Source organism: Nicotiana attenuata, chromosome 1 (genome assembly GCF_001879085.1).
Source record: "Nicotiana attenuata strain UT chromosome 1, NIATTr2, whole genome shotgun sequence".
Taxonomy (NCBI): Eukaryota; Viridiplantae; Streptophyta; class Magnoliopsida; order Solanales; family Solanaceae; genus Nicotiana; species Nicotiana attenuata.
The window spans coordinates 7,264,311-7,291,700 of NC_031989.1; the positions used below are offsets into that span (position 1 = coordinate 7,264,311).

The 27,390-nt window shown below is 35.8% G+C and overlaps 1 protein-coding gene across 1 annotated transcript; it reads right to left on the bottom strand.

Moving 5' to 3' along the window:
• Nucleotides 16,342-27,101, bottom strand: LOC109232251 (transcription factor RF2b-like). The gene is made up of 4 exons (XM_019397983.1): nt 26,427-27,101; nt 17,919-18,051; nt 17,386-17,470; nt 16,342-17,140 (listed from the first exon to the last, which is right to left on the bottom strand). The coding sequence occupies exons 1-4, from the start codon at nt 26,993-26,995 to the stop codon at nt 16,764-16,766; spliced, it is 1,164 nt and encodes a 387-aa protein (XP_019253528.1). The 5' UTR covers nt 26,996-27,101; the 3' UTR covers nt 16,342-16,763.

A 27,390-nucleotide genomic window follows, 5' to 3' on the forward strand; every position in this document is an offset into this window, starting at 1 on the left:
TAAAGAGAGAAAGAGAAAGACACGATTTTGCAAATAGTTGATACAATTTTAATGACATGGTCAGTTAGAGTAGCGACAAAGAGCCCCCACATGATCATCCAAGAAGATACAAATATCATAAATGGCTTGTCTCTACGTTTGCCATGTGCAATTTTGTGGTGTGCTTAGTCCTCTCTTATGGTCCCATTTAGTTACTAGTCTTTTTTCCTTATTTTCCTTTTTATTGGTGGATGAGAGGGAGATGTTGAATTTGAACCTTATATTTTTGCAATATATATATATATATATATATATATATATGTGGAGTGAAATGTGTGGTGCCTTTCAGGGTCAAATGATAAATTTTGGGAATACATGTGACTCATAAGACAAATCGTTTTCGGTTTATACTTTATACTAGTCTGTTGGATTTATCCAACTTTCAGGGCAAGCAATAAATACATCGTAGAAAATTACTGATGGATGAAAAAGAATTTGTTTCTCTTTTAGGTGTAGCTCCTCATCCTAACCAATTATACACTTATTTTTGGTGCAACTCGATAATGACCGTTTCACCATACACATCAATGGTAATTATTACACTTACTCTTCTTCACCTCCACAACATCTTTAATTTCTTTTCTTTTATCCTTCGATTATGAGGGAAAATGGTAGATAGAGCCACACATCCATGTCCCACAATTACAAGGGAAAACAGAAGAAAAAAACCAAAGGAAAAACACAGAACATGTAAAGCTAGAAGCAAATTGCTTTTTTTCAAGCTTTAAGTTTGAAAGCTCACTATAGAGTTTCTACCTGTCACATTCCAAGTGTAGCTCTCACCAAGCCCTTCCTTTTTCTTTCCCTTATCCAAAGACTTCCCTATCACCCCCCCCGCCCCACACAACAACAAAAAAAAAAAACCCAACTTTTTAGTTAGCACCTCAATTAATTATATATTCACAAGAATTACGCATGTCAGATCAATTGCAAAATCGCTATAAGCAAATCATAATTACAAGAAAAGACATCCTAAAAAACAGCATTTTAGAGAAAAGATAGATACAGGAACTACAAGAATTAATTCGAAAGTAATACTATAATATCTTTCTATTTATTTCACAAAAAAGAAAGCAAACTTTCTGGAGTTTTTCTTGACATGATGAAACGTCAATTAGGAGTTTAGATATAAGATATGAGCATCAGGTAGTTATCTGCTCTTCTCAATGTTCCAGGTAAAGAGAGAAGCTTTGTCAAATGAAATGGTGTCCCTTAATAAGTTATAGTCGACCAGAGACGTTGACAAGAAAAAAATATAAACAAAAGCAAAACCGAAAAAGAATCCTAAGAAAAAGCCCAAAAGCAGAAAATACAAAAAAAGAAGTTTCCTATCTTCCACCACATCATCAAATCCTGAGTAATCTCTTCCAGTTCAACGTTGTCCAGATATGGCTTCTTTGTCTCTTCAGTATCCAAGATCCTCTAGTAACCACAAAAGGTTTTGTACTGACTGTCTAGTTGACAAGTCATTGCCATCTTTCTTCCTCCAATCGTAAAGCCTAGCTAAAATTACGTAGTATTACATCTGTAAATCTGTTAGGTGTTTGCCATAATTTTCTTTATCATATTTTGTTTTCCTATCTCTTGAAGGAAAATGGCAATATAATTATCTTAACTGGGTTTTCCTTATTGTAAAAGAAAATTATAAATCTCCAATATTTGGCTAGTCCTTTTTCTTGTAGGAAAAGGTTTGGACTTCTATAAATTGAGGATCCTTCCTTCACATTCAGTAGTATCCACAATGTAACCATATGGGGTTTGAGAGTCGTGTTTAGGGGGAGAACTTTACGGGACAAGTGTTAGTGTGTCACTTGTGTTTGCCTCTTCGTGAGGTTGTTCTCTCGATATTTTGTACTCTCTTTTATATAGTGGATTGCTCATCTCTGCCCGTGGATGTAGGTCAGTTGACCGAACCACATTATATGTTTGTGTCTCTTTTGGTATATTTCTCTTTGTTGTATGATTTATCGTCGTTCAAGGTTTGTTTTGCTAGCTTCCAGATCACACCTGACTTTTTCAATCCTAACAAGTGGTACCAGAGCGAGGTTCAAGACAAGTTCATCTTAGCGGGTTCAGTTCTAGCCGCAACATATTTGACAAATCGTGATTTTTTGTCTGAGAAATTTGACCGGAGTGCTACGCACATTGAGACAAACTTTGTGGCGGAGATCTGGAGATGCGACCTGTTGAAGGCTATGTGAAGAAGGTGGATCAAGTTTATTTTGTCAGAAAATTCAGGCCAAGGGAGAGAATTGTTAGGTGTTTGCCATAATTTTCTTACATATTTGGTTTTCCTATTTGTTGAAGGAAAGGACAACATGTTTACCTTAATTGGGTTTTCCTTTTTGTAAAAGGAAATTATAAATCTTCAATATTTGGCTAGTCCTTTTTCTTGTAGGAAAATGTTTGGACTTCTATAAATTGTGGATCCTTCCTTCTCATTCAGTAGCATCCACAATGTAGCCATAGGAGGCTTGGGAGTCTTATTTAGGGGGAGAACTTTACGGGACAAGTGTTAGTGTGTCACTTGTGTTTGCCTCTTCGTGAGGTTGTTCTCTCGATGTTTTGTACTCTCTTTTATTATAGTGGATTGCTCATCTCCACCGTGGACGTAGGTCAGTTGACCGAACCACGTTAAATGTTTGTGTCTCTTTTGGCAGATTTCTCTTTGTTATGTGTGGTTTATCGTCGTTCAACGTTTGCTTTACTAGCTTCCGCATGACACCTGACTATTTTCGGTCCTAACAAGTGATATCAGAGCCAGCTTCGAGCGAGGTTCAAGACATGTTCATCTTGGCTGGTTCAGTTCTAGCTGCAACATATTTGACGATAATCGTGATTTTTTGTCTGAGAAATTTGACCGGAGTACTATGCACGTTGAGACAAACTCTGTGGCGGAGATTTGGAGGTGCGACCTGTTGAAGGCTATGTGAAGAATGTGGATCAAGTTTATTTTGTTAGAAAATTCAGGCCAAGGGAGAGAATTGTTAGGTGTTTGTCCAGATTTTCTTACCATAATTGGTTTTCCTATCTCATGAAGAAAGGACAACATATTTACCATATTTGGGGTTTTCTTTTCCTTGAGGAAAAATATAATTCTTCCATATTTGGCTAGTCCTTTTTCTTGTAGGAAAATGTTTGAACTTCTATAAATTGAGGATCCTTCTTTCACATTCAGTAGCATCCACAATGTAGCCATAGGAGGCTTGAGAGTCTTATTTAGGGGGAGAACTTTACGGGACAAGTGTTAGTGTGTCACTTGTGTTTGCCTCTTCGTGAGGTTGTTCTCTCGATATTTTGTACTCTCTTTTTATATATATATAGTGGACTGCTCATCTCCGCATTCACTCGTCGAGAAATCCTCATTAGAGCTCCCTGGATTTCTATCTACTAGTTTAATTTCTCGATACGCGTGTACTGCAACTCAATATAATATATATATATATATATATATATATATATATATATATATTAAAAGGCATAAATATTGTAGTACTTTTCAAGAATGTATATGAGACATAGAAAATAAAAGGTAAAGACAAAAGTACAAGTAAGGAAAATGTAATTGTTGAATCTATTTAGCTAATTCAACAGATGAATAACTCCGGTCCGCTTCTATATTTCGTTCTACTTATAAATATCTTCTTAAGGTTTGTAATTGCAAAAGTAAGAATTATCGAAAATGATAACGAGATATACTACATACTATTAATCAAGGTACTTGATCCGGCCGCTATCTTAAAAATCATGAGAGTTGAACATATCTTTCTAGAGTTTGTAACTTCTTCATATACTTTATAAACATTTGTATATTTTCATACCTAAACATATTTAATACTAATAGTTATTTTAATATCTCTTTCCTTCACTTCAATAAATGCATGAAAATTATAAAAAAATAATATACATATATTTTTTTTAATCTTTCAAAATAGACTAAGGAAAGAAACTAATTATACAAGAAACTTATGTGAATGTAATTTATGGATATTAACAAAAGGCTGAATACATAGATGGCCCCTTAAACTTGTCCATTTAGACACTTCAACTAAGGGGCATAATTGAACACTTAAAGTTAGTTAAAAGTGTATCTATTAGACACATGTTGCTGACATGGCACAGCATTTGTGATGCACTCACCGTTGAGAGCGTGATTTTTTTTATTTTAATATTTTGTTTTTTTTTTCTTTCGCTTCTCTCTTCTTCAACTCAAACTTCCGCCACCCGTCCACCACTTCGGCAACCATCAACTACCTCGAACTCCTCCACCACTGTAGCGAGTGCATCCAATATCAGTCTAATTCCAAATCCATCTAATAGTCTTGCTAAAATCAAACAAATTTCTGAATTAACAAGAACAAAAATTAAATATTAATTGTTGCGTGGGGACTAAATTCTATTTCCAGCTTTTTTAGAAAATCTGACAACCTTTTTCGAGCTGGGTTTAGAATGAAATTCGATCTGGGTTACTACTGGGTCTGCCTTTGAATTGAAAATAAGGTCTTTGAGAATCGATGGGAGCAAAGTACTTTAGAGAGCGAGCAAATAGAGGATGAAGCCACAAAAGGTATTTTTTTCCAGATAGGCGTGTTCCATCTCAAATCCATTGGAATTTTTGATAGTTTCATTATTAAGCTGCTTGAGACATCAAAAGGGCCGGAGCTGAGCTGTTGTTCCGTCTTGCTAGAAGCCATTTTGGAGTGCCAAATAAGTCAAGTATTAACCTATACTTCTTGAATTACTATTAGAGTAATAAAACTTGCTATTTTTTCTATGGATATAAGGCTTTAATTGATAGAGATAGAGGAAGCAAGGTGGATACAGTTTCGCGAGCAAAATTGTCAAACAAATATAACAGTGAAAAGTTTAATAATAAAGCAAACACACTGGGAACTGATCTTGAGAACTTTTGATTAACTTATCCTTTTAAGAACTGAAGTATGATTTAAGGGGGAAAAAATTAAGACGTGCTTTGTTCCGATTTTGGGAACTTAAATCATGGTAATGGTATGGTACATGATGGTTGTGGTTGTTACGGTGCTTTTAATTGAAGAAGATGACTGTAGGTGTAGGGGGAGAGGAAAAAGGTTGGCTGATTAAAAAGTTTATATATATATATTTTCCACGTGTCATACATTAATTCGTCTTTTTTGCTATGTCAGGTGTTTGAAAGTCACGCACCATATCTTTACAAGAGATTGTCATTTAGGGATCTAATAGGTACAATTTGCCTCTAGTTTAAGTGTCCAATAGATACACCTCTTAGTTTAAGTGTCCAAATGAAATATTTGGACAAGTTTAAGGGGCCGCCTATGTATTCAGCCTTAACAAAATAAGCATATGCAAGAGAAAAAACCAAAAATACTTGTGCGGGTACCTAGTAATATAAGTTACTTTTATTTAACACACACAAAAAAGTAGTCAGTACTCGTAAGCAAAATAAACCGCAGATATGAAAAAAGAAAAAGAATTTTTACACTTTTATCCTTTTTAACCGCAAATAGTCCTAAAACAATCCAATAAATCAATAAGCCAGACAACATGTCCGAAGATAAAACATGATAATCACGATAAGGCAGAATAAAAGAAAATAAATAGAGTTTCATTCATACTCACTATAAGAATTGACAGTGTAGTTAAAAAAAATTCAATGCGAATATGTCAAAAGAGCATGTGGCAGCATGAGCATGGTTATGAAAATGATTAATTGCTTTTGTAAATCAGGTTGATTGTTGGAACCACAGTATTTAAATAGATTTGCCTTTCTTTTTAAAGCCAATATTAATAACTTAAGAAGTATATTATAGAATATTTAGAGAATTCATTTATACTCCAAAATCTATACTGTATATATTTGTACTTCAACTTGTGATGGCTGATGCATATGAATTATTTTTTTTTTTTTACATATGCCATTAGTTTCAATCAGTCACCCTCTCGTGCAAGTGGTGGGAAAAGGAAAAAAAGATTATTCTTGGGTTTGAATGAATTATGAAGGAACCACAAATAATGCAAATTTAAAATAATGCAAGAAAGTGTTGAAATGGGTACCAAATTGGCCATCACTTCTCTTCGGCCCCAGTTATTCTTAAAGTCATTGGAAAGGCAATAATTAAAATAAGAAGACTACCAAATGTTTTATCAACAAGCATTATTGAAGATTTGCAATGTCAAATGCCACCAATTAGTTATTTGGAGTCAAGTAACGAAGCCAAAAAATATATTCTAGATTTCATTCCTTTAAATTCAAGAAGTGCACGAAAGGATAATTCATGAAAGGTTAGATACAAAAGAAGGGATACAACATTTGTAGTTACTCTTTGAAAGAACACAACTTTTAGAGGAGGCACTTAAAATTAGATTTTTATTCTTTTATTTAAATGTTGTTTTAATATTATTATTCAATACCTAAATATATTATTTAGAAGGATATTTTAGTAATTTAACTTTTAACTTGTATGTAGGGTTCTCACTTTTATAATAACTAGTCTCTCTACACGTGCGTTGCACGTGTATTCTGTATAAATTTCTTACTAAATGCTAAAACATAGTTATAAATTTTTAATATGCATACATAGACGAAATTGATTGGGTTATAAAGTAAAAAATTACATATACAAGAAGTTTACATCTCCCGTATGAAAATTGATTGCTCCAATAGGTGATGCTGGAAGCAACATACTTTGACCAACTTTATCTTCTCTATATGTTTCAGCCATCACAGTATCAATTGCAAATTGGCATAGATGTGTTTTCAAGGTTGATTGCTCGCTTATGAAATTTTGAAGCCTCCTTCGTTCTATTTCAACACACATATCATGCACAAAATCTTCAGTTTCTTTGTGTACACCTACAAGTAAAATGTATGTAAAACACTAATGTGTTAAGAGTTCAAATTTCATCATCGAAATGAAGAATTGAATTGCCAAATGAGTCCCTTTGTTTAATCTATTAACCGAAAAAATTAGGTATTCATGTAAGAGAAATTAAATAAAACGATTCACATATGCCCTGTACTATTCAGAATACTCAATTTTATATTTTTAGTAAAATCTTTGAGCTTGATATGTCATCACGGAAAAAAAATAATTTGAAGTGCATAATGAGTCCTCGTTTATCTACTGGCTGAAAATTAGATAATCAATACATCACAATATATAATGTGCTGCTCAAAATTACTGCAATTATATATTTTTTAATAAAATCTTTGAGCTTGATATCTTATTCGGGTGACTAAGGTCCTTCTTCACATTAGCCTTATCACCGCGAGGAGCTCTCCACTATTAATAATTAAATGAGCCTTAGATAAAAACAACATATGTTCAACAAAAAAATATTATACAATGTGAAAATAAACTAAAATGGGAAAAAAATATAAAGAGGAAACTGTAGAAGGAATTGATATATTTATCGCAATGATGGATTTTATTATTGCTTTGTTATTGTGCTTTCCTAAAATAATCATGATATAGTAAAAAAATATTACCATCATTTGCAAGAAGTATGTTTGCTCTAAAATAATTTCATGAACGCAACAAACTAAAAGTAGTAGAAAGGGGGAACTCACATGGATTGTTGGTCAATTCGTGCGCATTCATCTTGTTCAAATATAGGATCTTGTCTGCAAAAGTAAGAAAGCATATAATAGCAGTATTATAAGTCAGATGGCAACATCTTTCATCAGATATCATATTCTAGATCTATTTATATTAGGAAGATTGTACTACAAAGCTTTTCGATATTTGGTAAGAATTGTCTTGTAATTTTAGTTACATGGAAAGGCTAGGGATACATTAGAAAAATAACTAAAAAAGAGAGGCAAATCCTAATGAAAAGAAGAAACAACTATTGAACTTATAGGTGCAATCTTCTGCTTTTACAAGAAGGTTTAACTCTTCATATGTCATTGCAAAATGAACGTCTATTTGGACAATACGTCAATAAATTATAAATTAGATAAAATGTTAGCAATTGAGATTATTACTTGCAAGTTGACGGAGGAATGATTCAATATATGGGCGTACGCATGAATTTTTGTAAGTGGTGTCGAAATTTATAGAAGAACTGCAATAATCTAATGGTTTTGTTAAGTCTTAAGTTAGAAAAGGTCCTGAATTCAATTCTACTTTATCACAATTTTAAACCACAAAGACTCTCTCAAATATTTGGAAAAAAAAGGTGCTAGTTGAGGTTTGCACCTCTGACCTTTTAGAGCAAAATCAGGTAGATAATCAACACGCCAAGATACAATTTATGTCAATTAGTGTCATTTTTTCTTACTTATCTGTTCCTCACAATCTTAATACATATGTGTAGGAAAAAAATTTGACGAAGCGGTGTCGCGTGACNAAGCGGTGTCGCGTGACACCGCTTCGTTAAGCATGCATTTGCCCCTGATCCAATAGATCAATAATTTGCTCGTTATAATTTATTCCATGCATGCCTCCAATTCCTGTACCAAAAAATCGAAATATTCCATCCTATTTATCCTATTCTAATGAAGAAAGTCACACATAACTACAAGACAAGGGCTTTTTAGAGCTTCCTGTACAAGATGACATTCTCTTATAACAATGATATGTTCAAGGAAAAAAACAAAACAACCCTGTGCACAAAACAGTTTGCGTACATATAGGGTTTGAGAAAAGGCCGCATCCTAATTGAGTGTGATGTAGGCAGCCTATCCTGATGCATGCATCAGGATAGGCTGATTCCATGGCTCGAACTTGCGACCTATAGGTCACACGGAGACAACTTGACTACTGCTCCAAGGCTAAGGCAAGAGTAATCCAAATTCACGATTATGTGAAACTCCTTTATATCTCTTATTAACATTCTCACATATGTGATGGCTCTTTTGTATATAATTTTATGACATTTATATATTTAATTTTGACATATAAATATTTTCAAAATTTTAAAAATAAGTTGTAAACGAAATATTGCAGAGAATAAATGTTGAACCGGGAATCATCCAATTATTTTAGTTGGACTTGCTATTAATCAGGAAAAAACTCAAAATCCTTATAAACATTAAAACAAAATGCCAATTCTTAACATCGCTTACTTTCTCTATCAACATTTGGAAGCAACAACCAAATATATTAGAGAATAAATTGTGACGACCCAAAGGGTCATCACCTGTATTCCTACTCCCTCTGTACTTCTGAGGCCCTGGAAACCTCATTTGGGGTTGCCTCGAGTTGTGTGCGCAGTCCGGGCGCATAGCCGGAAAAGTTTAAATATGAAATTTGTGAGAAAAATTGTTAAATCTTGGTATTTAATTAATTAAGTTTGACTTCGGTCAACGTTTTGGGCAAACGGACCCGGACCCGTGATTTAACGGTCCCGGAGGGTCCGTAGGAAAATATGGGACTTGGTTGTATGCCTAGAATCAAATTCCGAGGTCCCAAGCCCGAGAAATGAATTTTTGTGCGAAATTGTTTCTGAAAATAATTAAGGAAATTGGAAATGAAATTTGATTAAAAGACTGTGGTATCGGGCTCGTATTTTGGTTCCGACACCCGGTACAAGTCTTATATACGGTTTAAGTACTTTTTGTAAAGTTCGGTTGAATTTGGACGTTGTTTGACGTGTTTTGGACTAAAAACTCTAAACTTGATGTTTTATGAAAAGTTGGAAGGAAATCTTGGGTCTTGAGGCCTAATTTGATGATTATGATGTTGTTTGGGCGATTTGATCGCATGGATGAGTCTGTAGGATGTTTTTGAGTTTATATGTATGTTCGGTTTGGAGCCCCGAGGGCTCGGGTGAGTTTTGAGTAGGTCCCGGGAGGTCTTAGGCTAGAAATATCAGATGGGTGCGGGTCCAGGGAGTTGCAGGCCCCCAGCGCGCCCGCGGTCGATTCCTTGCGGTCCGCGCTGGAAGCCGCGCGGCCGCGGTGCATTCTTGCGCCGTCCGCGTGGCTAGGTTCAGAGGGCCAGTGGTTCAAGTCGACCAATGCGGCCGCGTGACTAATCAGCGCAGTCCGCACTGGGAGATTCACAGGGGGGTTTGGTCCATTTCCTCAGCGCGGCCGCGTGCCAAATCAGTGCGGTCCGCGCTGGGTGGGTTCAGAGAGTGTGAAATTCCAGCTCCTCAGCGCGGCCGCGGTGCACTTTTGCGCGGTCCGCGCTGAGTCTTCAGAAGGGTATATAAGGTCGGGATTTTCAGTTATTTTTCACTTTTTCAAAACCCAAAACACAAGAGGCGATTTTCCAAACGATTCTTCTCCTCCAAAACGATTGGTGAGTGATTTCTAACTCATTTTATTTACTCCTTAACATCTTTAAACATAATTTCAAACTTCAAAACAAAGATTTTAATGGGGAAATTGGGAATTTAGGGTAGAACCTAGGTTTTCTATAATTTGGGGTTTTGGACCTCAATTCGAGGTCCGATTCCAAAATAACTTACATATTTGAGTTCATGGGGGAATGGGTAATCGGGTTTTGGTTAGAACCTCGGGTTTTTACCATGTGGGCCCGGGGGCATTTTTGACCTTTTGGGGTAAATTGATGAAAAAGCTATAATTAGTCATTGAGTTTGATTTGTTTAGCACATATTGATAGCATGAAGTCCTTATTGCATAGATTTGGTTGAGTTGGAGCCGATTTCGAGAAGGAAAGCGATTGTGGAGGATTGTATTGGCCGTGGAAGTTGAGGTAAGTGTTTGGTTTAACCCTAGCTTGAGGGAATAGGTGTCGAGTCTTGTTTGCTAATTGCTAAATGATCGAGTACGATGTATAGGCATGGTGACAGGTTCCTATACATGGGTGTCTAGCATGACCGTGAGTCCTTATATGTGGATTGTTTGGATATTGTTATGCCTTCCATGCTTAATTGATGGCTTCTATGCGTTGTAAACACCTTGTGAAGGATATTGTGATTGTGGAACTTCGTGGAGCATTGGCTCGGTCTGAAACACAAATGGTGAGAGTATATGAGATGAGAAATGCCTTGGAGCTTGTCACGAGTGCTAATGAGAACTAGGATATGAAAATGAAAGAAAAAGAGAAATAACGATTTACTCTTGCATGGTTTGTATTGGTTGTTTGTGTACCCTTGTTGGGATTTCCTTCCAAATACTTGTTCACTCCCTTGCCCTTTATTTGTGGCTGTTGCTTGGGTAAGGTTGAGAGGTAGACATTACGGATCGGGTTGCGCGCCGCAACAATGTTACGTGAGGATCGGGTTGCACGCCGCAACGGTGATAATTGTGGATCGGTTGCACGCCGCAACAGTGATAATTGTGGATCGGGTTGTACGCCGCAACAGCGTTGAAATATATTCGGGTCGGGTTGCGCGCCGCAACAGTTAGTGATACAAATGTGTTTAGTGTTGGTATTAGTTTCTTGATCGTCGGAAATTATAAATTGCACCTAGATTGATTACTTTGGATTTACTGTTAATATTGTTATCTCCCCACAGCATGTTTCCCCTCCCATACTGTTAGTTGCCTTGTACTTCGATTTCTGCTGTATATTTATAATTGCACAGGTTTATGTGGGGTCCAGTCTAGCCTCGTCACTACTTCGACGGGGTTAGGCTAGGCACTTACCAGCACATGGGGTCGGTTGTGCTGATGCTACACTCTGTGCATTTTTGCACAGGTCCAGGTATTGAGCAGCAGCAGCAGCATTAGCACGGGGGCGAACCTTCAGTCCAGAGAGACCCGAGGTAGCTTGCAGGCGTCCGCAGGCCCGGCGTCTCCCTTCTATCTTATGTTTGGCTGTCATCTCATTGTACCCGAGATAAACAGATGATGTTCTTTCAGACTTTGTATGTAGTACTCCTTAGATGTTCGTGAGTATGTGACTCCAGTCCCGGGGTAGAGACATATGTTGGAATTTCTGTATTTTATTTAGTTATGCAAATTTAAGTCTTCCGCTAATGATTTTAACTCCGTCGCCTTTATTTAATGCCATTAATTGTTAAAAAGGAACAGGTGTTTAATGAAATTGCTAATTAAGTTGGCTTGCCTAGCTCCTATTAGTAGGCGCCATCACAACCCTCGAGGGTGGAAAATCCGGGTCGTGACATAAATAGAAATTTAGAAGTACATAAAAGATTCTGACTTTGAATAAGCCTCATTCCTCTAATTAATTCTGCTATATGCCAGGTCTCAAGAAAAAGGCAAATTTTTCACTTTTCAAGATTCAACATCAAACATGCTGGAAAAGAGAAATACCATAACAGTGAAATAGGACTTTTCATAATTGTGCTTTTCAAGAAAGATCAACTGTAAGGAACTAAATTAAACCCAAAATTTTTAATTTATTTTCTCTCGTTGTAAACTCGGAGACAACTAAATTCGAGCTCTGACTAATTGCAAAAGTAAATATATAAATCCATAAAAGTACATGTGACTGAATATAAGTTGAGAGACAAATACAGAATTTTAAAAAGGAAATAGAGAAAACTAAGCCTTGAAAATTGGAACTCAATTAAACTCTAGCCATCAATAGGATCATTTCACATAGCATATCTCAATTCACTAACAAATTGTAAAAGTAGATTTAGAAACTTCTATATGAAAATAAGTTGAGAATTAAACAAAAATATAAGTGTTAAAAAGGAGCCAAACCTGGTGAAGCTTTAACAGGATAGAAGAGTGAGAAAAGAGTGCCATGAGATATTTTTGACTTCTAAATTTGAAGAAAATAAATGGTGGATACTCTTCTTCAAAAAAGTGCCCGTCCGGAGCTTGGCGTCTGTTTGTAGGATAACGTCAGTACGTAGGAGATTTTGCTGAAGTGGCGCGTAGTTTAGGTTTTTATATGGTTCTTAATATTTTGATATTTAAGTTAACTAGTCTTAGGGTACGCGCGTTGCGCGTGTATCCTATCTCAATAAATATATATTTTCTTAAAATATTACATACATATTATATTATAAATAATGTTTCACAAAAATTTCAAACTTGAAAAAGTAGATGAAAATCAAAAGCTTATACATAGGAAAGAAATATTTTTCCCTATTTGCGCATTAATTTTAATTTTCAAAATTTTCATTCATTTGAGTGTGACTCGGCCACTAAACACCAAACAACATAATAAAAAAGAAAAAACGAAAAATATAAGCAAGCAAAAATAGAAGAGACAAAAGTATTTAAGAAAAGTTAAGTCACATTAGAAAATTATATCTCTTGTTAACAAATAGAAAGACGTAATCTTATTAAGAGCACCGAAGGATCAAAGAAAATAATTTTTTGATAACCGTAGGAATACCAAACAAATACTATTGAGTTTATTAAGTATACTACTTGTAGATATGATACCTTGATACTTGGGGAGAGATCAATGTAGCTTGCACTTTGCAAAATTCCTGAGGTATGACCATAATACTTTATATCGTGGTATGCGGTAAATTTAAGTATGAAATTATAAAAGGAAGATAAAACTTACAAATATTAAAATAAGAGAATAAATTACTGAAATCAAAACGGGTTCATTCATCGGGATAAAACCTCTAAAGTCGACGTGTTTCATTGAATATTTCCGATTACCAAGTACTTAGCCAAACATAATTCAAACTGTAATGTCCATAATTGAAGGAGATGCTTGCAAAAGAAGCATAAAGAAGCTTTATAAGTTCTTGTAAAAGTTAATAGAGTAGAAAAATACACGAGCAAAAATTTTGGAATCCTCCTTTTAAAAATTTATTCATTATGCGATTCTCTTTGGAAAAATAATACTTTATATAGTTGCTTTACACAATTTAAATAAGGAAGCAAAATATAATAAAATCTCACTTCATTTAAATCCCTAAATATTAGGAGTTCTTGCAAGATTCAAATAAGTAAAAAGTAAATAACCAAACTTTTAGCTGATTTTGAAGTTCTAAATATTTAAAAATTTACAAAATAAAAATAAAATTGCTTTGAAAAATAAAATTTACATTTGTCAAAGAAATAAAATTATAACTAAATTGCTTTAAACTGCGGTAAACCAAGTCCCTAAGCTAAATATTTAATAGTATTGTTCTATAATATATGAATGGTTATTAACTTTGTTTGATGATCTTGGAGGTAATTATAAATGCATAATGCACTTCAAAGCATCTAAGATTTGCATTTTTAAGTTTCTTTATCATATTTATATTTTACGCTAACTACTCTTCAAATAGACACAACAGTAAGAGTCTTAGGGGAAAAAAATATTTTTAAGTGGTAAAACCCTTAATTTAAATAAAAATTGATTCACAAATTTATAGTGACAATCATATCTCAAATTAATATTGTACGTCCATACACACAAGGAAAGGAGTTCAAATATAATTGAAGAAAAATAATTCTAGTTCAAATAAGGAAATATTTAATAAGTACTAATATTTTAGTTGATTTCAAAGTACTAAATTTTAGGAAAATAATTAAATGATAACATTAAAAACTCAAAGTGCTAGTTGTTAGGAAAATAATTAAATGCATATTCCTACATATTAGAAAATTAATTAAATGACTATTTTATCCAGTGTAAATTCTACTTTTAAAGGGTAAAAAAGACGAACGATATTTCGCTAGCACTCTTTATGCATATGTGAAAAATTAGAATTAACACTACTCACACGGTCCAAAAAATATACAAAATTTAGAATTTGAAAACATGCTTAATAATTCTTAGGTGTTTAGCTCTATAAAATTAAAACTAAGAAAAAAATTGGAAAAATATTTTCATTACACTACCATTCCTAACGTGGAAAAGTCAGACTTAAGGAAACATGGAAATATCAACAACTTAGACACGTGGAAAAGTCAGATTTAAGGAAAATAGTTATACAATTTAAATAAGAAATTTTTTAAGTAAAATCTTATTCAATTTTAGATTCCTAAATATTAAGAGCTTTTACATAGTTCGAATAAGGAAGTATTTAATAAGTAAAATTTAGTTAATTTTAAAGTCATAGATATTAGGAAAATAATTACATTATAATTACTATTTTATCCAATGTGAACTCTACTTTTAAAGGGTGAAAAAGGCGAACAATATTTCGCTAAGGTCTTCGTGCTTTTAATATAGTACCAGTGTCAGGATACGCGCGTTGCGCGTGAACCTCGACTCAAGGATTTTTTTTTAAAGATCACATAATATTATTTTAAAAGTTATATTTGAGTTATAAAATAAAAGTTAACAAAAAAATTATAAAATTATGAAACTGATAATTGTTGCTTCTATTTGGCTAACTATATAAATAATTACCACTAAGAATTATATAGCCAATAAGAGTAGAATATTATTCATAATGTAAGATTAATCAATGAAATTTGAAGAAATTACCAAATATTGTTCCATTGGTTAGACTACCTCTTCGAACGAAACGAAACTGTTTGAAAAAACTATTAGTGAAAAGTTGATTGTTGCATTTCTTGACTATAGTATTATTATGGAACACAATCTTAAATTTTTTGTGCACTGATTGAAAATTAGAGATTACGATTATTTATGTGATCATTTATGATATATAGATGTTGCCTTATTCTAAATGTTACTTCCATATATTAACTTGACCAATGAAAAATATAGCTTGAAATTTTATTCTCAGTAAAAAGTTTTACTATAATTTAATATCGTGACTAAATATAATGCGAAAAATATTGAATATAATACAAAAATAAAAATAACTAACCAATTTAAATATTGCATACTAAACCTACACCAAAGAGACCATAGAAATTGAATCCTAAATAGACACAAAAGGAACAATAGACCAGTACAAAAAGGGACAACGAAAGAAAAATACCATAACTAAAAAAAAAGGAATCTTAAGAATCCTAAAGCTAAAGGAAACAAAAACCAAAGAATCCCAAACAATGTACACTCTAAGTAAGTACACGACAATTTTATTTTTTCTCCCAAAAAAATAGTTATTATAATTACAATTATATCCAACATATAATGCATTTACGAAGGGTTAAAAAGGCGAACGACATTTCTATAGAGCCTTCGTGCTTTTAATATAATATAGATTAAAAGGATACTTTAATAAATAGTAAAGGGGTAATTTGGTAATTTGACTTTTAGATTTAGATGTTCCTGCTTTTAATATATTGTAGATAGATAATATAATATATAATATAGATAGATAGATTACATACAAAGTGGCCCAGCCAGTTATGTCAAAACTCAGCATTCAGCCACTCGAACATAACAGTGTACCTAGCCGATGAATAAAGGACCACAGGAGCCTACATTTATGTATATCAAGTCCTCCCACTAAAATGAAGTGAATTACATGTTCCACTTCTCAATGGCGAAGAGAAGCTGGAGGTAAGAAATAAGGGAAGCGAGGAACATTTACAACAAATAACAATAAACTATCAGTAGTAATTGTGGAGTCATACTTAGTTACTCAAAGAATGGAGTGCATTAATTAGCCTAACAGACTTACTTCACACACTAGAAAATGCAATAACACAATGTCAATGACACTGAAGACCTCACACCAGAACGTATAGCCATCGAGCAGCAGTGACAACCTTCTCTATTCTCTAAAGATTACATGAATAAACCACAAGGTTTGATTCAGATTAAGAAAAGAAAATGAAGAGAAACAGAAATACCTCATGACCTGTTGAAGCTACTGAAACCTAAACTTGAGTCAAATGGGACAAATAAGTAATCAAAAAATTTTAAGAATACTGAAGTTCCTGGATGCTAAACATGTGTCAGTCTATGGACAGTTTAATAAATAGGGTTGGGAGAGCAATGCACGAATTGGCAACTCAATCAGAACGTACTGCTGCTTTCACTGGCAGAAATAGAGGGGGCTTCAGTTTTTACAAGATGAGAACCCCTGCTGTTGATGTCAAGACCCTGAAAATGACCGAGAGGATCTTGTTGCATTGCGTCTGTGAGAGCCTGTGCATGGCCAGCAAGTAGAGGGTCACGGGGATTAGACATGCTGCCCTGGAGGGTGTGAAACTGCGGCATCTGTATGTTTGGTAATTCGCTTGGCCCTGGCTGTGGCTGATGAGGAAAGAATGCTGGTCGGTTATATGGAATTTGCTGCATTCCCGAATTGTATGTATCTGATGAGGAGGCTGATATCTGCCCTGTAGCTATTTTAAGTCTTTCAACTTCCTGTTTCAGTGCTTCATTCAGAGCTGTATTTTTGGAACAGCATGAGAAAAATTTGCACAGCATCAGTAGTTGCTCTCATCACAGATGAAATTTTGTTTTTGTCTCATGTTGATTAAGAAAGTAATATTAGGTTTTGTTTATGCAGTCTATATATCCTCCAGCCAGGAGGAACAAATAGCTGAAAATTTCGACATGAAAGTGATAATGACTAACAAATCAAAGACAATATTGCAACAGCGAAGCGGAAGGAAATAGATGGGGAACATACCATCACGTAATTGAGCTTGTTGTTCCATAGCTTGCAAACGGAGCTTAAGCTCGGTATTCTCATTTGTAAGCCCTGTTGTATCTCTCTGCCGAAGGAAACAACAATAGCCATGATATTTAGATGATTGCAAGGAGAAATACGTGAAATTCTTTCAAAGGAAAGTAATGATGAGATGTACATGGAAGACTTATTTCAAAGGAAAAACTTATTCTTTTGGGAAGATATTTAGCTGAAAAAAGGTATTTTTTCCAAATGATGGAAGTTATTTTTGATTTTCTCCAGACATGATAGACTTTCAGAAAAAGGAATTAAGTTTCTGAATTCCGTCATCAAAGATTCTATTCAGTTAAACAGATATAGCTTGAGCTCATACAAAATATTATTTTTGTCAATTACCTTTCTCTAAAAAGAATATATAACCCTTGTAAGGTCCAAAAATCACCAAAATTGATGGAATATAAGTTGTACGTTTCTGCACATATCTAGAGATTTTAGAACTTAAAAATGTAAGTTCTCGAAAAAGGAAGAAGTACCTGGAAGAGGGTCAGTTGTGCAGAAAGAGTGGTGGCTTCTGTTTGAAGGGTCTGAACTTTCCTCTCAAGTTCAGATATATAACGGGCCTTCCTCTCTTTAGAACGAGCAGCAGACTGCCGATTTGCCAAAATCCTGTGCAACATTCTCAAAAGTCAGACAAATAGCAGATCTGAAATTGAGAAATTCTTCTCTATTTCTTCCCTTATCAAAAGAAATTGTGTAGATTGAAGTAATCCTACAACGTGATACAATGCTTTTCATCTCAATAGAAAAAAAGTTCATGTAATTTGATCATAAACTGATGTGTATATTCATCTATATACGGCAGTTTGACTTAAATTTTGCTTTTGGACACAGTGAGACTTATCGGACACTCACTCATTGCAGAGTGTTGGAGACTCTTTTTGTCCAATAGGAGCATGAATTCCTCTTGGGAGGATCCGTGCTTCTTAGACAAGATGCAGATTAAGTAGCCGTAAAAGTAAAAAGGTCCCCCAACAAAGATACAGCGTCCCAATGGCTGTGTATAGATCACTCAACACAATAACTTCCATGAGCTCATAAATTGCAGGTCATAATGACTGGATACATGCTACTTTTTAAACCTTTTTCTTTCCTTGCAGTAAGAACTTCGTATTCACATAGCTTGGTTTCTGAGAGTTTTCCAGCATATCTTTCATGTCAAGTTCCACACATCCTAAACAATGTTCTTTTTAATCGTAAACTATGGTAACTAGAGATATTTGTTTCACATCTATCCACCTTTATCAGTAAAAAGGCTAAAGGTATGATATCATGCAAGTGTTATGCTTTTACACCTATATTATGGTAGTAAATCCAAGTGAAATTAGGCTCTTGAGAAATCAGCTGGCAACCGGCAAACTAATTATGGTAAAGAGCAATTAATCATTTACCCATGTTCCATTAAAGGCATCAAGCGGACTTAACAAGTGAAAGCTCATTCTAGGAAGCTACATCAAAATTCTTAGATATCACAAAATTAAACTATACAACAGATTAGCGATAAACTTTTAAGAAAACAGATACTTTGCAACTTCCTATTGCTTTTTCTATCAGCTCAAGACACAAAAGCCAACAACTTATTCTGAAACCAGACATGGTGGATTGTTAAGTATTACCAGAACCAGAACTTTGGCTCACCTATACCTCATTTTAAGCATTAAGCTCTTGGATCAATGTTGTAGGACTTTAGATCAGGTGAAACTAGAGGGACAAGCTAACTTTTGGAGCAGAATGAAAGGGTAGTGATTGCCAAACTATTTGGACAAGCAACCAAAATGTTATGGAAAAGCATCCCTGCTGATCAAGAGCTTAGCCTGATTTAAGCCAACAATATCGTCCGAATGGACTTCTTTGCTCCAAGTTGGCTATCTTAGAAGAAAGAAGTGAATGTTATTGGACATGTCATCACTTCATTTAAATAGGCAAGCTTTGCTTTATCACTCATACTCTAAACAGAAAAAGTCTACTTCAACCAAAAGTTACCAGCAAAATATTAGGCTCCATCGAAGTTTGCAAACTACAAAAAAGTTCTTCAAACTAGTCCCAGATTCTTTTTTTTCAACATAAAATGTTGATTTTAACTGAGCAGTAATATCTAAGGGACTAATGATCATGAATGACAGTTAAAATGAGACTTTGATAGTGTTAGGACACTAATCAGCATTTAATGAAAGCAACGGTTGTTTTTTGGATAATGATCAATTTGGTATAATCTTGATATCATCTTAAGGTTTCTTACGGAGGTTAACTTAGATGAGACATGGTCTAGTTTAGATTTATGAAAACTTGACTAAATGCAACAAAAGCAGATTAATTGAAATAAACTTGGATGAACTACATATCTTCTTGCAGCCAACATACAGATCAAAACAAGAAACAAGCATCTCCAAGAATGTACTGAACTGATCTTATCCAATCTAACGGTTAAAGTTCCCAATGAAACCTTGATAAGAGAGAGATAAATATAGCGCACACAATGGTGAATAATCAACTTCAGACCCCAGTTCTGGTACTAAACTCATTTACCTTGTGTCTTAACTGTTTTCCAACGCAACATACAAATGCAATTCTCTTGGTTAGACTCATTGCAGTAAGGTTTGTGATCAATGTCTTAGCATAAGAACTTCTTGGAGCTTTGGAATAAAAACTGCTGTTTGACTCATTTAGGTGCTTTGCTGCCCTTCTATTGTTGGTATGCTTGGCATTTGCCTTGTCCTTGCTTCAAAGAAATCTCTCTCTCTCTCTCTCTCTCTCTCTCTCTCTCTCTCTCTCTCTCTCTCTCTCTCTCTCTCTCTCTCTCTCTCTCGTCTGTGTGTGTATAGAGTTCAATAATATATATATTCTCAATATCAATAATGAGAAAAAAATATGAAGTTACTAATCCATTTCCCTCTTCAGCAAAGCAGTCAAAGTAGCAAGGCACCAGGTGGAATTAGTCGAGGTATGCGCAAGCTGGCCCAGACTCCACCGTTATTAAAAAAAAGAGTCTAAAACGACTTGACTAGCCTCACAATCGTTCTTCAATAGAAATTACTTCATCGGAAAAGAAACTTAACTGACATGACCATGCCTCTACTGTGCAGAAATTTTAGATCCATAAAAAGAAAACAAGTAATTTCAGGAGACAACAAGTTACCCGAAAAGAACAGATGTCTGGTGAATTAAAGACATATCATCTCGTAGGGAAACAACAACAAAAAATAATTCATCTTTTTTTTTTGGACGACCGTGGTTTCTGTTGAGATGCCTAATAATGCAAAAGTGACTACATACTTGTAAAGCGGCTAGTTAGTTAATTTGTTAGATAGGCTATTTTTGTTAATTCATTTTAGTTAGGATATTTTGTATATATTGATGCTACAGATGTAAGAAAGGTCGGTTGACCCATTCTAGATTCTTCTCTCTTCTCTCTCTTCGACATGCAAACTCAGTCTCTCCCTGATCTCCATTGTAGCTCACCTCGAGCTTGAGTGAGGTGAGCACCTGAGTTTTATATGGTATCAGAGCCCGGCCATCCCACTACGATCGTCTCTCTTGTTCTATTACTCTCTTCAGTTCATCGTTTATTCGATTCAGCCCTAATTTTGTTCGATCTCTGAAATCTGTTCGATTTGCCCTAATTTGAGTGCCTAATCAAAGGCTTCTTCTTCCAACAGTGAAATACTAGCATAGCTAGCTTCAACTTCTCATGGCTGTGGACGATTTGAACGACATAGATACTACAGCAGTGAATGTAGGAATTCAAGGAAACTCCGGAATCGATACTAGCGATCCTTTGTACCTACACCCGTCAGACAACCCTGGTGCTATGCTTGTGTCCTTTCAGCAAAGTTGGCTATCGATCAAGAAGGCGCAGTGTATTGCGAGGACTCTCAGTCAAAAATAAACTAGGGTTCATAAATGGTGAATGCTAGCGCCAAGATCCCCAGTCGCCCACATTCCGTCAGTGGGAGCGATGTGATGATATGGTAACCTCCTGGATCCTCAATTCTCTCTCGAAAGAAATTGCGGATAGTTTTGAATACGCGAATGATGCTGTGGAGTTATGGATTGAGTTAGAGGATCGATACGAGCAAACAAATGGAGCTAGATTGTATTAAATTCGGAAGGAAATCAATGATACATCCCAGGGGACTCTTGATATCACCGGCTACTACACTAAACTGAAAAAGCTTTGGGAGGAATTGAGTACTTTGAGCAAGAGATCCCAGTGCAGCTGCAATTGTACTTGTGGTGCCAAGGAAAACCTCTACAAAGCTGAACAAGATAGGCGACTAATTCAGTTCCTTATGGGTTTGAATGAGACCTACACTGTGATTCGATGAAGCATCGTGATGATGAATCCATTGCCTACATTGGCCCAAGCCTTTTCTTTGCTGATACAAGACGAGAAGCAGAGAGAAATCAAGCCAAATACTCAATTGTTCATTGAGTCCACATCACTGAATGCCACTAGCTCTCGGTCAAATGCCTATAGGACCAATTACTCACCCAACAATGGTAATTACAGTGGCTATGGTAGGGGAAGACCCATGTGTGACTACTGCAAAAAGCCCGATCACACTAAAGACAAGTGTTACAAATTACATGGCTATCCTCATAATTCTGGCCACTCACGCAATCAGAATCACAATCCTAATCAACGCTTCAATCAGAGCCAAGGTTTTAGTTGAGGTCATAATTTCAACGGAGAGAAAAGGGTGGTGGCCAATGTTCACAATGACACAACTTGTAACAAGGTAGAGGAAGCCACTGACTTGGATGAAGATCAAAACATCAGCCTGTCAAAAGAGCAATATGGACGGATCATGAGCCTGTTGCAAACACTTCCAAGCTGGGAATGGAGTAAAACATATGAATGCTGGCAATTCCACCAATGGAGTTGTGAACTTTGCAGGTATAGTAGTCTGCACCTCCTCTATTGATTTTGGAAAGTTGTCCTGTGAGTGTTTCAAAAACAAGATTGACTCCTGAATATTCGACTCAGGAGCCTCAAATCATATGACCTTTAATAAATCCCTTCTTACCAATATTGTGACACTACCTTACCCTCTTCTAGTTGTCCTCCCAAATGGCTATTAAGTAAAGGTAACATAAATTGGTAGTGTAGCACTTGTGCCTGATATCATCTTGCATAGAGTAATGTTTATACCCTCTTTTAAATACAATCTGATTTCCCTTCATTGTCTAGCCAGTTCAAATCCCAAAAGTATAGTAGCCTTTACTGATCACCTTTTCATTCTGCAGGCCCCTTCAGTGAAGAGGCCTCTGGAGATTGGTAAGGCCTATGATGGTCAGTACTTTCTTTGTCCAGAGTATCTGAGGAAAAGGTATACACATTCTGTAGTCAACAATTCAGCTTCTTGCCTTAATGATAGGATTCACTGTACACATAATTCACACTGTCATGGTCATTCATTTGTACATAGTCCAATTTCCACAAATAAGTGTGTATCCCTTCCCCTTGTAAATAGTTCAAGTCCAAGCAATAAAAATCAGAGTTCTATTTCTGTTTTGAATTCTTGTACATCTATTGGTTATGATATGAACATTTTGTGGCACAATAGATTAGGGCATGTACCTTTTGTTAAAATGAAAGGGATCTCCATTATCCCTGTCTCCTTCCCATCTAAACAACCCTCCCTCCGTTCCATTTGTCCAATGGCTAGACAAAGGGAGACTGCCATTCCCTCAGAAGACCAACTTCACAACTGAAATTTTCCAATTGCTCCACATAGATATATGGGGACCTTATCATGTGACAACACATGATAATTACAAATATTTCCTTACAATGGTAGATGATTACAGCGGGTGCATCTAGACCAACCTTCTAACTTGCAAAAGCAATACCCTACAAGTTATAAAAACATTTGTCTCCATGGTTGAGACTCAATTCAACACCAAAATCAAAACTATCGGATCTGACAATGGTTCACAATTTACTAGTACAGAGGCAAACTTATTTTTTCAATCCAAAGGCATCATCCATTAAAGGAGTTGCCCCTACACACCACAACAGTATGGTATAGTAGAAAGAAAACATAAATACCTCTTGGAAACTGCCAGAGCCCTTTTATTCCAATCAAAATTGCCTGTGAAGTACTGGGGTGAATGTGTTAAGTGTGCAACCTACATCATAAATAGACTACCCTCTTCTCATAGTCACCCTAAATTCCCATTTGAACTACTTCACAAAAGAAAACCAACATACTCCCACATGAAAAGTTTTGGGTGTTTGTGTTATCCTTATGTGCCTAAGGTGCATAGGGACAAATTTGAACCTAGAACATCACCACACGTATTCATTGGTTATCCCTATGGAGTCAAAGGGTACAAGGTCCTTAGTCTTGCCACTAAAAAGATACATATCTCCAGGGATGTTGTCTTCATTGAAAGTGAATTTCCATTTACTCTAACATCTGACACTGCATCCTTCCCCTCTATCTTCAATAATCCTATTCCCTTCATTGATTATTCTCCTCAGAATGATAGACATCTCTATGTTAGTGATAATGACACAAGTATCGCACACAACCAACCTTCAGAACATGATATTCCTTTAACACTTGCCAGACCTTCCATGTCATCTGAACATTCTCCCTCCTTACCACAATTTGACACACCACAATCTTCAAACCACACCACATCACCTACGGGGGATCAACCAGACCAGACCTCCATTTACCCTAAGGAGATCACAAAGACCTCTCAAAACACCACTATATTTACAAGATTACCTACACTCACTTCCAAAATTGAAGTCACCATCCCCTGCAAATCACTGTAACTCAGCTACACCATTCTCTCTTATTGTTGCATTTTCCAAGAGTCATCATGTTTCTCCTAATACTCTGATTCCTGAAAGTCAAAGTCTTGTAAGGGACATTTGCAGTGATAGTGAACCTTCATCATATGAGGAGGTGGCTATGAATCCTGCCTGGCAATCAGCTATGAACCAAGAATTTGAAGCACTACATGCCAACCATACTTGGGACCTAGTTCCCTTGCCTGTTGGAAGAATACAATAGGATGTAAATGAGTATTAAAATAAAACACAAAGCAGATGGGAGTGTAGAAAGACTCAAGGCTAGGTTAGTTGTGAAAGGATATACTCAACAAGCAGGGATTGACTATACAGAGACATTCTCTCCTGTAGTTAAGATGACTACTGTGAGGTCTCTGATAGCTGTTGCTATGAAGAAAGGGTGGCACATATCCCAATTGGATGTGAATAATGCCTTCCTACATGGTGACCTAAATGAAGAAGTCTACATAGAGGTTCCTCAAGGTCTGGTAGTAGACAATTCAGAGTTGGTTTGCAAACTCAACAAGTCACTTTATGGGCTGAAACAAGCCAGTAGGCAATGGTATGCCAGCTCACTGAAGCCTTATGTTCTAGGGGTTATGCACACTCTATGTATGACTACTCTTTGTTTTACAAGAAAATTGAAAACTCAACTGTATATATAGCAGTGTATGTAGATGACATTGTGTTGATAGGCACTGACACAATAGAGATTGGAGAATTGAAAACTTTCCTGAATGACAGTTTCAAGATAAAAGATTTGGGTAGGTTACACTATTTTCTGGGACTAGAAGTTCTTTACAAAAATGATGGTGTGATAATATCTCAGAGTAGTTCACTCTTGACTTGCTCAAAGAATATCAGTGCATGGATCACAACAGCTTTGCTTCACCACTGGATCCAACAATCAAACTCAGAGCAAAGGAAGGAGATGTTCTGACTGATCCTACATACTATAGAAAATTAGTAGGAAAGCTTAACTTCCTCACAAACACTAGTTTGGATATAGCCTACAATGTACAGAATCTGAGCCAGTTCATGGATGATCCTAGACAACCTCACTTGAAAGCAGCTTTTCATCTTCTTAGATATTTGAAGGGGGACCCAACTCTGGGGATTTTCCTATCCAAGGATACAGATTATACTATCAAGGCCTAATGTGATTCTGACTGGGCTGCATGCCCAGATTCCCGAAAATCTGTGAGTGAGTACCTTGTATTTCTAGGGAGCAGCCCTGTCAGCTGGAAATCGAAGAAGCAAGACACCATTTCATTGCCCTCTGCAAAAGCTGAGTATAGAGCTCTAAGGAAGGTAGTGGGGGAATTGGTTTGGCTTAGTAGGTTGTTTGAGGAGCTCACAGTTCCTTTCCCTAAACCCATTACAGTATTTTGTGATAGTCAATCTGCCATGCACATAGCAAGAAACCTAGTGTTCCATGAAAGAACCAAACACATAGAGGTAGACTGTCACTTTGTCAGAAGCAAGCTACAAGAAGGGCTGATTTCATTGCAATATGTGGGAACACAGACCAACTTGCAGATGTTTTAACTAAAGCATTAACGGGAGTCGAGCATTCAGCAGCTTTGTACAAGTTGACAGTGTTTGCTACACCACCAACTTGAGGGGGTGTTGAGATGGCTAATTATGCAAAAGTGACTACATACTTGTAAAGTGGCTAGTTAGTTAATTTGTTAGATAAGCTATTTTTGTTAATTCATTCTAGTTAGGATATTTTGTATATATTGATGCTACAGATGTAAGAAAGGTCGGTTGGCCCATTCTAGATTCTTCTCTCTTCTCTCTCTTCGACATGCAAACTCTGTCTCTCTCTGATCTCCATTGTAGCTCACCTCGAGCTTCAGTGAGGTGAGCACCTGAGTTTTATAGTTTCGAGCCAACTTACAGGCACCTAGACTTTCCACCAGGCAGGTGCTACCTCCTACCAACACAACATCGGTAACTTTGACCACCAAAGCTTAGGCAAATGAGAAGAAATCACTTACATTTACTTCAAGATCTTCTATAAATTCTAAATTTGCAAATATTTAAACAAACCTTACCACTAAATCCATTAAGCATTCAAACAACTCAAACTAATCTACATCACAATTCAACATGAAAACTGAATTTAAATTATAAGTAGATTGACTTAAACGTTAAAAGCTAGTAGTACTACCTTTTGGCACGTTTAGGATCAATAGTCCAGAGCTCAGCCAGCTTATCAGGAGCCATAGCTTTCTTAGCTTCAATACTCTCACTCAGCAACAAACTCGATGAGCTATCCACTGAATTACTATGCCTATGACGTGGCTTCATCATCATGCTTTTCTCTCCGTCACTACTCTCAGCTGCCACTCGACTACTCCCTCCACTACCAACGGCATTTTCGAGACCACCAGCTGCTGCATCGCTGCCGGAGTTAGATCCACCGCCGGAGCCGAGCTTCTCAATGTCCATGTACGTAGAGAAAAAATCATCCTCCGATCCGATCTCCTCGAAACTTCCCGCCGGCGCATCGAATGGGTCGGATGCCAGATCTAAATCCTCCGGCAACCGGAAGTTCACCTCCGAGTGAGCTCGCCGGTGGTGAGACGGACGGAATGCAGCAGCTGAAAATGACGACGGCGGTTGATTCGGTAACTTAACGGAGTTTGGATGTGACGGATCTTGCATTTTTGTGGAGAAAAGCTTCAGATAATGGATCAAATGAAAGTTGAAGAAGAAGATGGATACAGTTAACTGCATATAGAAGTTAAGTAGAGTTTTGTTGTTTATTAATGGAAGTTAACTGCTTTCAAACGGTTTTGACCGGAAAAGTTTTTTTCTTCTGTTCTAACTTGTTTGTCTAGTTTGACTCCATTATTTTAGAAAAAGAAATAAAAACTTTAAAATTTGTGATGGTAAATACTTTTATAATATTTATGTGATTGTAAAATTTCAAAAACTTATATTCATAAACTATATAAATATTTTATTATTAAAATATATAAAATGAGTTATTTGTTTTTAAATAGATTAATAAAGAAATTGTGCCAAACAAACTAGAAGGAAGGATGATATCGTGGACTAGAGAGTGTAATAGATCTCTATACAGATAACCGATTTATGTATATATTTTCTTAGTCAGTATACATACAATA

Excerpts from the sequence above, each read along its gene's own strand:
- LOC109232251 (XM_019397983.1), bottom strand. The coding sequence starts at position 26,995 with ATGCAGTTAACTGTATCCATCTTCTTCTTCAACTTTCATTTGATCCAT. Across the intron at positions 18,052-26,426 it reads GATCCTAAACGTGCCAAAAG|GATTTTGGCAAATCGGCAGT; the intron begins GTAGTACTACTA and ends AATGTTGCACAG. Across the intron at positions 17,471-17,918 it reads CACAACTGACCCTCTTCCAG|AGAGATACAACAGGGCTTAC; the intron begins GTACTTCTTCCT and ends TTCCTTCGGCAG.